We start from the raw sequence: 12,382 nt of genomic DNA, 5'->3' as shown, positions 1-12,382 counted from the left end.
AGTCCATGGTATACGCAAAGCTCTCCTCCAGCACCACATTTCAAATGAGTTGATTTTTCTCTTATCCGCCTTTTTCACTGTCCAACTTTCACATCCATACATAGAGATCGGGAATACCATGGTCTGAATGATCCTGACTTTGGTGTTCAGTGATACATCTTTGCATTTGAGGACCTTTTCTAGTTCTCTCCCAGATGCCCTCCCCAGTCCTAGCCTTCTTCTGATTTCTTGACTATTGTCTCCATTTTGGTTAATGACTGTGCCGAGGTATTGATAATCCTTGACAAGTTAAATGTCCTCATTGTCAACTGTAAAGTTACATAAATCTTCTGTTGTCTTTACTTTAGTCTTCTTGACGTTCAGCTGTAGTCCTGCTTTTGTGCTTTCCTCTTTAACTTTCATCAGCATTTGTTTCAAATCATTACTGGTTTCTGCTAAGAGTATGGTGTCGTCTGCATATCTTAAATTATTGATGTTTCTCCCTCCAATTTTCACACCCTCCTTCATCTTGGTCCAATCCCGCTTTCCGTATGATATGTTCTGCGTACAGATTAAACAAATAGGATGATAAAATACAACCCTGTCTCACCCTTTCCGATGGGTAACCAATCGGTTTCTCCATATTCTGTCCTTACAGTAGCCTCTTGTCCAGAGTATAGGTTGCACAGCAGGACAATCAGATGCTGTGGCACCCCCATTTCTTTTAAAGCATTCCATAGTTTTTCATGATCTGCACAGTCAAAGGCTTTGCTGTAGTCTATAAAGCACAGGGTGATTTTATTATCTTTAGAATCATGTCTTCATACAATGACAGAATATTACAGTACAAAGGGCAGGAAGAGTTCCAAAGCCTAGGGCACAACTAGGGAATGCCTTTTTATATTCCTGCCAACCACATTTCACAGCCAATGTGGTGGAGTGGTTAGAGCATCAGACTAAAACCTGGGAGACCAGGGTTCAAATCCCTACTCAGCCACAAACTCACTGGGTGACCTTGGGCCAGTCACTGCCTCTCGCCTACCCTACCTCACAGGGTTGTTGTGGGAATTAAATGAGAAGGGGGATAACCATGTATACCACCTTGAGCTCCTTGGAGAAAAGGTGGGATATAAATGTAATAAATAAATAAACAGATGTTGAGACAGAAGTGGCTTACACAGCTGCTTTAGATAGCCTGGCCCTAAGCAGAACTGAACTGTTCCAATCTATTGTTGTTCATCCCTTAAACTGTACCAAGTATCAGACAGATAGCTCAAGTATAGGTGAACAACAATAATAAGAATTTGGCCAGTAGAGATTATTCAACTACTTTGTTTAGACTGCTTACTGTAAAAAGGGAGTTTAAAGTCATATAGGGTGAATTATAACACAATAAGAACCATTCACAAAACAGGATGGCAGCAATAAATGGCAAAAAAGGATGGTATGCTGGTTAAAATACAGCAATGAAGTAATAGAATTCACTGCTACAAGATGTAGCTTTGACCTATGGGTTTAAAATGGAAATCAGGTAAACTGGACAGTTCTATCAATAGCTATTAACCATTACAATTAATGTAATTGCCAGCTTCAGAGCCAATACGCCTCTGAACGCCAGTTGCTCACATCCAAACAAGCGAAGGCGTACTGCCTTTATATCCTGCTTGTAGGCTTCCGAAAGACCCTTGACTGACCATGGTTGAAAACAGAATACTGGACTAAATGGGCATGTAGTCCGAATCAGCAACACTGTTTTTGTACTTGGAGAGGAGGGGAGAACACAAGTTTTAAAAAAAAATTTTTAAAACATGGCATACTGTATGTATGGTCCGAAACTGGAGTCATTTACAACGAAAGCTTATTCACATATACGTGGAAGTTAACTCCCACTGTGTTAGATGGAGCTCATTTGGATGTAACTGTATGGAATTCCTGCTTTACACAAGCAGGCTACCCAAATTGTCTCTGATATTCATAGCGTTTAACAACACACCCGCACTTCCCGCTGCATCCACGCTCCCTTCTTCTCTATTACAGTCTTCTCCCCGGCGACGGCTTTGCCCTCGGTGAAGTCCCCCTCCTACAACAACAAACCTATCGTGACAAAGATCGCGGGGATGCGCGGCTCTTCCACTGAAGGAGAAACAGCGACGCTTCTGGCTTCCAAGGTGCAAGAAACGGCCAGGGCAAGAGCAACCAAAACTGTCGGACCCGAAAAGCTAAGCCTAATTCTTACCAGCCCGTATTTTGGCCTTGGTCGATCTCCGCTCAAATTAACTGCTGGAGGCCCAACAACGTCAATGGGCGACTGCGGCGCCGCCGGCAAAGGCAACGGGAGCGCAGCAGGCGGAGGTGGCGGCAGCAACCTGGACCGAGGGCCACTCCGTCGAACAGGCTGCTGCATCGAACCCCCACACATCGATTGAAGCCGCATCTGGAAAAAGGGGAAAAGGAGCCCAGCAAGGGTCATGTAGGTGACTACACGCATGCGCCAACAGTAATCAACTTCTACTGAGATACGAGCCCGGCAAAGCGTCACGGGAGATGTATGAATGGATAATTGGAAGGAGATTGATATGTGGAGGTTTCTGTATCGCTGCACTTCCATCCTGGGACGACCCTGAAGTTGGTTCAGGGCCGGCTCCAGGTTTCTTGGAGCCCCTGGGTGTCAGAGGGCCCCTTGGCCCCACCCCTTAAACCACACCCTTCCACCTTGGCTCCTCTTCTTTAAACTTAAACCAGTGTGGCATAATGGTTAGAGTGTTGGACTACGACCTGGAGACCAGGGTTCGAACCCCCACACAGCCATGAAGCTCACTGGGTGACCTTGGGCCAGTCACTGCCTCTCAGCCTCAGAGGAAGGCAATGGTAAACCCCCTCTGAATACCGCTTACCATGAAAACCATATTCATAGGGTCGCCATAAGTCAGGATCGACTTAAAGGCCGTCCATTTTCATTTTCCAAATGAAAACAAAATTTTAGTTATGATATAACACCTTATTGTAAAAACAAAAAACTTTAGTATCTCATTAGGTGCCTTTTAAATACCTCTAAGTTATACTGTTGACAAAAATTAGAGGTATAACTTACAGTGCAATCCAATACATATCTACTCAGAAGTTAACTCCATTGGATTCAATAGGACCTACTCCCAGGTAAGTGTGTATTGGATTGCAGCCTTAATCTGCAATCCTATGCACACTTACCTGCTACCCTGGGCTCCTTTGGGAGAAAGGGTGTGATATAAACTGAATAAATAAGAAAATAGACTGGTTGGGACTTATATCCAAGTAGACATAGGATTGCTCTGACAGAGATAGAACTTGAGACATAACTTAGATGTAAACAGAAAATATGCATAACTTAACCATCATAAATTTTACCACTTCCCCTGCAATTTTCAGAAAATTAACAGGCAACTAAAACACGTTCTGCCCAGTTTTTTCAGTAGGGGTTGCCTCCAGACCACGAGAAAAGCACACATGCTGGGCTAGCAAGGGGGAGGCAACCAAAGGACTTCTGCCAGATCAGAGACAGGCAAGAAAAGAGTAGCATCCACCTACCAACAACAACTCCAAGGAACAGTACAAGAAAATAACACCATCGCATGCAAATACAGAACTCCTCAAGTTCATCTGCATGCTACCTCCACCCGCTTCAGGAAGAAACCAGCACAAGAAGCCAGCCCACTTTCATAACTCTCTTCACCATGTAATAAAGGAACAACACAGATACTAATTTTAGAAAGGGAGTGAGAGAGAGGAAGAAACATCTGCCAGTGAAAAGTGTTTGTTCCTTTAACTGGGGCTGCAGTCCTATGCACATTTGCCTGGGAGGGAAGCCCTATGAAACTCAGGCACATAAGGATTGTAATTTTGTGAGCCTCTCTTGAGCCTTGATCCAGGCACATGTTGAAAGCAAATGCAACAGTTCCAAAAAGGACACATGTGAATGGGCTTTCAAAGTCACCTCCTTCCAAAGGCTAGGCTTGCCCTTGCAGTGAAGGACTTTAGAAAACAGCCATTAAAAGTTTGCAAGGTGGTATGCCAAATATATGAACAGGGGCAGTGCTTTTTTGTTATTGTTTTTTATATGAAAATGAAATGGACTGCCTTCAAGTCGATTCCAACTTATGTTTTCATGGAAAACAGTATTCAGAGGTGGTTTACCATTACCTTCCTCCGAGGCTAAGAGGCAGTGACTGGGCTAAGGTCACCAGTGAGCTTCATGGCTGTGTGGGGATTCGAACCCTGGTCTCCCAGGTCGAAGTCCAACACCTTAACCACTACACCACACTGGCTCTCTGTTATATATATATATATATATATATATATATATATATATATATATATATATATATATGAGGTGCTACTCATATCTCAATAAATTGAAAAAAGCCTCTCCCACCCCTGCCTTCTTCCTGCACCCCTCCCCCTTTGCTACTGAATTTGTGATGAACTTTTAATAAAAAGGGGGAGAGAAAATATGATTTAAATTACTTGCTTTGCAAGAGGGTCTCTTGTCTCACTGTGCTTTTGCTGACAGCTGCTATTGCTTTCCATTCCAGCCACTGGAGTGCCCCAAAAGGTCTTTGTGATGTTCCTGCTTATATTGTAAATATGGTAAGTGCTGTTTATACAGAAGACATATGGTAAGTGGAGTGAAAGAGGAGGGGGGAGTACATGAGCAGTAGAATGCTGGATGATTGGCTGAGTGTTTGAATGGCTGGGAGTATAAGTGGAAGAATGACAGTTGAATCTGGGAGGTGGTGAATTGAGGGGTGGAGAGAGAGGTTGAGGTGGTGTTTGGAGGTGTTGTTGAGAGTGAGTCGGAGTTCTGAGGCAATTAGTAAGAAGTCAAGTACCTAACAGAATATAGATGAAACCATACGCTTGTGAAACATTCCTTAAGTAATCTTGTTATTTCTAATATTAAGTTAATACTTATTTGGTTTACCAAAGGCCTGATCCTTGGCTGGGGGAATATACAGACCAGAAGGGAGGGCAAGGTAATTACCAAGGCTGAACAGAAACTGTATCTAATGGTGGCAGTGGTGAAGGGAGATATTGTAACAAGTCAAGTATCCAGAGCAACCCAGAGTTGTATGCTTTAAATATAAAGATACAAGGGGGTTGGGAACAGCATAGGCACACAGTCACAAAGTAACAAGCTATAGAGAGACTTAGGCAAAGTCTCTGGGAGTTTGGGTTACAGAAAGTGACTGGTGGTGCTGCCTAGCAGTGGGATCTAGTGAGATCTGTGCTAGAGCTGTAAAGGGTAAGAAGAAAACCTGACGTTCCTGTCTGCTGGTAGCCACAAGTGAGAGCTTCACTGGTGGTGCTGGGGAAGGACGTCACAGTCTTCCTTGGGCCCTTTGAGTTTGCTTGAGAGCCGGAAGTGTATGCATGCCTCTCCTTCTTGCTCCATACGGTGATCCTTCCCTCTTGAAGGAGGAGAAGACCCAGCATGCAAAGAAGGGGGAAGCATCCCAGGCGACTCTGAAGGGAAAGATCGAGGCTTTGAGGGGAAAGAAGATAGAGGTGGCGGCAGCAGCAGCAGCAAAAAGAGAAATGCAACTAATTATAGCTCTCCAAAATGGCTTCCTTGTGCCTTTTGCAACTGCTCCTCTCTCAGTAGCACAACAGAGAGCTGGAAGTGTATGTGTACCTTGTGATGTCCTTATATGTTAAAAACGGTAAATATGGTAAGTGCGGGTTTATATAGGGATATATGGTAAGTGAATTGAGTAAGAGGGGGGAGTATGTGGGCTAGAATGCGGGAGAATGTTGGATGATTATTGGCTGAGGGTTTGAATGGCTGAAGGTATAAATGAGAGGATGACAGTTGAGTTGGAGAATGTTGGTTGGGGGAAGTTGAGAGGAGAGTGATTGGAAAGGAGTTGAAGTGGGAGGCAGTTGGGATTGAGTTGACAGAGTTCTGAGGGAAGTTTGGATTCTATTAGGCTGATATTTGGACAGAATGTATATAACTGGAAACACAAGAGTGACACTATATGAAACCATACGCTTGTTATACATTCCTAAAGTAATCTTGTTATTTCCTAGTGTTATCAAATAAATACTTTTATTGGTTTACCAAAAGCCTGATCCTTGGCTGGGGATATACAGACCAGAAGGGAGGGCAGGGTAATTACCAAGGCTGAAGGGAAACTGTATCTAATGGTGGCAGTAGTGAAGGAAGAAAGTGTAACATCATACAGTATCCAGAGGAACCCAGGATTGTATGCTTTATAGACGAAGATACAGGGGGGTTGTGGACAGCAAGAGCACCCAGTCACAAAGTAACAAGCCATAGGGAGACTAAGGCGAAGTCTCTAGCAGTATTGTTTACAGGGAATGGCTAGCGGCGCTGCCTAGCAGTGGGATCTTCAAAGATCTGTGCTAGAGTGGAGTGAGAAAAAATAAAAATGACGATCCTGACTGGTGGTGTCCTGAGGTGGTGCCTAGTGAAAGGCGGTAGCCACAAGCAGGTGGGAACATGACAGGTGGAGCCAAAGGTGGAATCATCACATGAGTCTCCTCCTCCTTCCCTCTTGGAGGAGGAGGAGAAGACTAGGCATGCTCAGAAGGAGGAAGCTTCCAAGCCGGCTCTGAGGGGAAAGATCAAGATCGAGACTTTGAGGGGAAGTATTAAGGTGGCGGTGGCAAAAGGAGGAGAAGCACTGGGGTGGCAGAGATGGGCTGAGGCTGGTGAAGGGGCCCTGTGAGGCTCCTGGGCCCTCAGCCAGTGCCCAACCTGGCCGCCCTTTAGAACCGGCCCTGAGTTGGTTCCTAGTTCCCAGTTCCTTATTTGCTTGAAAGTTCAGAATCATAAATGATGTCATAAAAAATAAATAACTGAGGGTGCCCACCCCAAAATCTGCTCTGGGCCAGGACAAATCATACACCCTAGGAAAGGGGAGGGTGTCATCTACAAAGTGCCACTGCTTCCCGCCTGGCCCAGAGCTTCTGCTGGGCGCAGGGCATCTACACAAAACAAAAATAGAAAAAAAACATGCAGAAAAAAATAAGTAACTGGGGATGCCCACCCCACAATCTGCTCTGGGCCAGGATAAATCATACACCCCAGGAAAGGGGAGGGTGTCCTCTATGAGATGCCAGTGCTTCCCACCTGGCCTAGGGCATCTGCTGGGCACAGGGCACAGATAAGGGCATCTAAACACAACCAAAAATGACAAAAAGACACAGGAAAAAATAAGTAACTAACCCCACAATCTGCTCTGGGCCAAATCATATACCCCAGGAAAGGGGAGGGTGTTCTTGGCAAGATGCCAGTGCGTCCCACCTGGCCCAGGGCATCTGCTGGGCTCAGGGCTGGCATCCCAATTACTTATTTTTTTCTGCATGTTCTTTTCTATATTCATTTTGTGTAGATGCCCTTATCTGTGCCCTGCGCCCAGTAGAAGCTCTGGGCCAGATGGGAAGCAGTGGCATCTCGTAGAGGACACCCTCCCCTTTCCTGGGGTGTATGATTTGTCCTGGCCCAGAGCAGATTTTGGGGTGGGCACCCTCAGTTACTTATTTTTTATGATTTTATGGCATCATTATGCATTTATGACCATTTCAGAAGCCTGATTTTGATTGAACAAATTTATTGTTATTCTTGATGGGGAGAGTCCCCCCATCACAGCGATATATCATATGGGGTACCCCAACATATATTTTGGGGTTCAGAGACGTTAACTTTGGCTTGAAGTTGCTGTAGCTGTCAACTTTTCTTCTTTTTTAGTGTTTTGAACTTTCAAGCAAATAAGGAACTAGGAACCAACTTCAGCATCGTCATCCTGGGGGGTAATGTTTTGTTCTTGAACTTCTGGCTGTCATAAGATGGTTGAGCTACAGATGCCTTGCCAGAAAAAAAAAGTATCCTTAGCTGAAAATCCAATTTATGCTGAGGATCAACATTGAAAATTTTTGCAGAGTTGTTATTTCATTCACAGTTATAGAAGGAGCTAGGATTTCGTTCAAGAGCAGATAAATTCTGACAAGCCTAATTCATAATTTTACTGCCACTGCCGGTGCAATGTTTTACATGTTTACTCAGAAATAAGCGGCACCCTTTGTGGTTTACTCCTAGGTAAGGGTGCATAGGATTGCACACTTAAACAATGATATCCTGAAAATGTGTGTGCACTACCTGTGACTAGTATAAGGGCTTTAAGGAGCTTCCAAAATGTTAACAAAGCTAAAATACAATATTGAAAATTATGACCCTGAAAATTAGACCTCCTGAACTCTGTTTTCTGGCTGAAAGCAGGACAATATCTACATATCTTAACTTGAAGTGTTGTGAAACATCTATCCTCCATCAGCTCTTCATATCTAGAGGTGCCCTACCATTCTAAAGAGCTTTCTATTGAATGCCATGGTCCTGTAAAGTAAGAACATAATTAGAGATGTGAAGCCCCATAAAAAAATGGGGAAAACTGTTTTTTAATGGGACTTCACATCTCTAATGAACAGTGGAGCTCAGACAGTGAGAAATATGGGGTAGCCTCTAAAAGTATATTTCTGGAAATCTCGCTTACAGTCAGATCCTAGGCACACTTACCCTACTGCGTTTAATGGGACATTTTAAAGGGAGTAGAGTTGCAGTTGTACAACTTAATCCTTTGCATGTTTACTCAGGAGGTCCCACTGGGTTACTCCTAAGTAAGTGTGCAATGGACTGCAACCTTAGACAATGGATGCAGATATAACTGAATACTGCTCAATGACAGAAGATATCAAGAATGAGCTTGCAGTAGTGTCTTGAGCATATTCGCTTTGACAATCTACACTGTAGCATGACAAAATACCCCACACCCCAATCTCATGGAACAGCTGTACTCACATCAGCCTCAAGAAAGGGCAGTCGCATTGGCCTTGGTTCATTGGTAGGTGAGCCCATGTTATTCATGCTCCATGGAAACTGCCACCTATCACATGGCGGAGTGTTACGACGACTTGTCATTCTTCTTCACAATTGCATGTCCTTCACACTACCCTCTTATGTCCTCTGCTCGCTTGTTCTCAATAATTCAATTATATGTCAATGACCTTCAACCTAAAAGGCATGCATTCATCTTATGTCTGCCCTGATTCACCAAGGTTAGTATCATAATCTTGTCATGATAGCTTTTCAAAATAAAGACGGTGAAGTGTGCCTCCCTCTTTTAAATGACATGGGTACACCACAAGATCCTCTGTCTTCTTTGTGCAAATACTGCCCTTCAGTTGGAGATCACCAATGAACCAGAGGACAGTTGCATTTATTTGCAAGTTATTGCTGATTTCAAAATGGTCATTCACACAGTCTTTCACATTTGGTGTGGGGAACTCATGCTTTGGGAAGCGCCACTTCCTGTGCAAAATGACAGTCTCTGAACTGTCTTTCACCTTACTACTAAGGAGCAAAGAACAAATGCAAGCTACTGTTTCCAGCCCAGCTCTGCCAGCCTATCATACTTTTCTTCATGACTATTACAGACAGAACTGAGAACAAATTTCCTTCTGTGCATTCAATCAAGTTTCATTGGCTGGTGTGTCACACACAAGGGACTCCAGGTCTACCCAATGAAATACGTAGGCTGATCAAACACCAGTTCTACACACTGAACCGCATGGACTTTTCTACCACCAGGTCTACCCATTGAAATGCATAGGATTTTCTATCACAAGGTCTTCACATTGAAACAGATGGGCTTTTCTCCCACCAGGTTTTCCCATTGAAATACATAGGATCTTCTGCCACCAGGACTACCCATTGAAATGCATGGACTTCTCAGATACCAGGTCTACCCATTGAAAAACATTGAGTATCCAGCCTCCAGGTCTACCCCTTGGAAAGCACTGGCTGTTCGGCCACCAGGTCTACCTATGGAAAATTACGGGCCTGTGGGACTCCAGGTCTACCCATTGGAAAGCACTTGCTGTTCAGCCACCAGGTCTACCCTTTGAAACGAATTGGCCTTGCTGCCACCAGATCTACCCATTGAAAAGAATGGGCTGTTCGGCCTCTAGGTCTACCCATTGAAAAGAAATGGCTTTTCAGAAACCAGGTCCATCCATTGAAATGCATAGGCTTTTCTGCCACCAGGTCTTCCCATTGAAACACATAGGATTTTCTGCCACCAGGTCTTCCCATTGAAACGCATAGGCTATTTGGCCACAATGTCTACCCACTGAAACGCATTAGCCTTTCTGCCACCAGGCCTACCCATTGAAATGCATTGACTGTTTGGCTGCCAGATTTACCCATTGGAAAGCACTTGCTGTTCAGCCAGCAGGTCTACCCATTGAAATGCATTGGCCTTTCTGCCAACAGATCTACCCATTGAAATGCATGGGCAGTTTGGCCTCCAGGTGTAAACATGAGAACTGTAGTTTGTTAAGGGTAGTGGGAACTACCTCTGTGTTGGAATAGTTTTTAAAAACATTTTTAAAACTTTTTTTAAAAAAAATGTTTTTAAACCTTTTTAAAAAGATGTTTTAAAGCATTTAAAATGTTTTTAAATATGTTTTGTTATAAAGTCTGTCTTTATGGTGTTTTAAAGTGTTTTTGTTTGCCATCCTGGGCTTCTCCTGAGATGAAGGGCGGGATATGAATCAAATAATAAATATAATAAAATATAAATAAATATTGGGTGAGTTTTCATGCACTGTTACTTTGGCCTGAAGGAGCTGAAGGGCTTGAAGCTTGAAGCCAGTGGCCAACACTACTGGCCATTGTAAAATTGTTATGAGTTCTAGTTACCCAGTTCCACTATGAAATCGCTTGTTGAATCACTTGTGTGGGTTCTGGCTCCCCAGATCCACTCTGCTGATGCGGAATATCACAGCTTGGAAAAGTTACTTCTTTGAACTACAACTCCCATCAGCCTCAGCCAGCATGGCCACTGATTGGGCTGATGGGAGTTGTAGTTCAAAAAAAAACTTTTCCAAGCAGGGCCGGTTCCAAAGGGTGGCCAGGTTGGGCACTGGCCCAAGGGCCCCACAGCTCTAGGAGCCCCTGGTGGGACCCTGAGGGGCCCTCCGCTCCCCTTCTGCAATTCCGTGGATCACAAGACGAGCTTCTGAGCCGCCCGCCATCCCCCGCGCTTCACTTACCTTTCTCTGCTTTTCGCACAGGGTTGCCATCAATAAAGATGGCGACTGAGGTTTCCATAAGGGACTGAAGCCTCTGCCGCCATCTTGGTAGGTGAAGCGCTGGGGATGGCGGGGGATGGCGGGCGGTTCGGAAGCTCGTCTTGCAATCCACGGAATCGCGGAAGGGAAGCAGAGGAGCCGGCCCTGTTTCCAGGCTCTGCACTTGCTGAATCACTTAGGCAGCCAGAACTCAGAGGTCTGACCTCCCTGCTTTTCCTTGACTGTCTCTGGTTTCCTGCTTGCTGCATCTGCATCAAAAGTCCACTACAGTTCCTGCTTCCCTTGGATCCTTGGTTAGTTGAAGGAGAGATCCAAGAAGCCATTTTCAGGGTTTCTTCCTGTTTGCTGCATTTGCTGTTTTCCTACCTGACCCAGGAGTTTCACACACCCCTGCTCTACTTCTTCAGGATTGCCCACCAGGGCTAGGAAAGGTACATCTTGCTCCTTTTCTGTCTTCTGGAGGTCCTTACCCTATAAACTGTAGACTCCACATCTGTTCCCTCTGCCTGTCTTTTCGTGTGTGACTGTGTTTCAGAAGCCTCTCTTTGGGCCTTCCTGCCCAGCTGCTCACAACTGAGACCTAGTCTGCAAAGTGAGCCATGAGAGAGACCAGGCTAGTGTGTCTCTGTGCTGAACTCACCCCACCACTCCATCTCCACTTTTGCCTTCATATGTGTGCATATTATTTATTTATTATTTGATTTGAAGCTGGCCATTGCCCCCAGCATGCTGGAGGAGAGGGTGAGGAGGGGCGCCAGGAGGAGCAAAGCACAATGCCTGGAGTGAGGAGCCACTCACCGCCCCACCACATGCAAAGTTGCTCGCCTGCCCACCTGCTCACCTGCCGGCTGATGCCATCTCATGGAACCCAGTGCAGACAAGTGAAGCACCGAGAGACGGAGTGAAGATGCTGAGTGATGCTGAGCTATGGCTTCCATGGAGCATTTTTATGAGCTCTGGATGCTATATTTCATCAAGGAGCCGCTGCAGTCTTGCTTGGAGGCCGGGCCTGGCAACCAAGAGGTCTTCTGTATCTTTAAAAATTGTGCAAGGGAAAAGGAGAATTCCACCTTGTGGTTTTTCCCATTACAGTGCTGCAAGAACACCTACACTTGGCTGACTTTCTCTTCTCCTAAAGATACAGGATCAGTCTCAGGCTCTGAGCCTGGCAATAGGGTTGCCAGGTCGGAACCATTCAAAAACCTGAGAAAATGGGCCGGGCCCTAGTGACGTCACGGGGCGGGCCCTAGTGACG

General features: G+C 45.0%; 2 protein-coding genes across 9 annotated transcripts in view; both read right to left on the bottom strand.

Moving 5' to 3' along the window:
- Nucleotides 1-2,639, bottom strand: part of LOC133388693 (cleavage stimulation factor subunit 1-like) — a 30,163-nt gene extending 27,524 nt beyond the window's left edge. For 2 of the 6 annotated variants that reach the window (XM_061634788.1, XM_061634787.1), the window contains exon 1: nucleotides 2,216-2,639. In XM_061634788.1, the coding sequence (XP_061490772.1) occupies nucleotides 2,216-2,587 (372 nt within the window). In that variant the 5' untranslated portion in view covers nucleotides 2,588-2,639. Of the gene's footprint in view, nucleotides 1-589; nucleotides 758-1,972; nucleotides 2,180-2,215 lie in introns of those variants that run through there. The other 4 variants (XM_061634789.1, XM_061634790.1, XM_061634785.1 and 1 more) reach the window with 4 other exon arrangements.
- LOC133388695 (uncharacterized) overlaps nucleotides 2,347-12,382 on the bottom strand; it is a 35,313-nt gene continuing 25,277 nt past the window's right edge. Inside the window, exon 3 of one of the 3 annotated variants that reach the window (XR_009763888.1) lies at nucleotides 2,347-2,413. The gene's annotated coding sequence lies outside the window, so the exon portion shown is untranslated. Of the gene's footprint in view, nucleotides 2,414-8,932; nucleotides 9,047-12,382 lie in introns of those variants that run through there. The other 2 variants (XR_009763887.1, XR_009763889.1) reach the window with 2 other exon arrangements.

Source organism: Rhineura floridana, chromosome 7, assembly GCF_030035675.1.
Source record: "Rhineura floridana isolate rRhiFlo1 chromosome 7, rRhiFlo1.hap2, whole genome shotgun sequence".
Lineage (NCBI taxonomy): Eukaryota > Metazoa > Chordata > Lepidosauria > Squamata > Rhineuridae > Rhineura > Rhineura floridana.
Note: the sequence above shows the minus strand (reverse complement) of the source record. Positions and strands in the feature narration are given on the sequence as shown.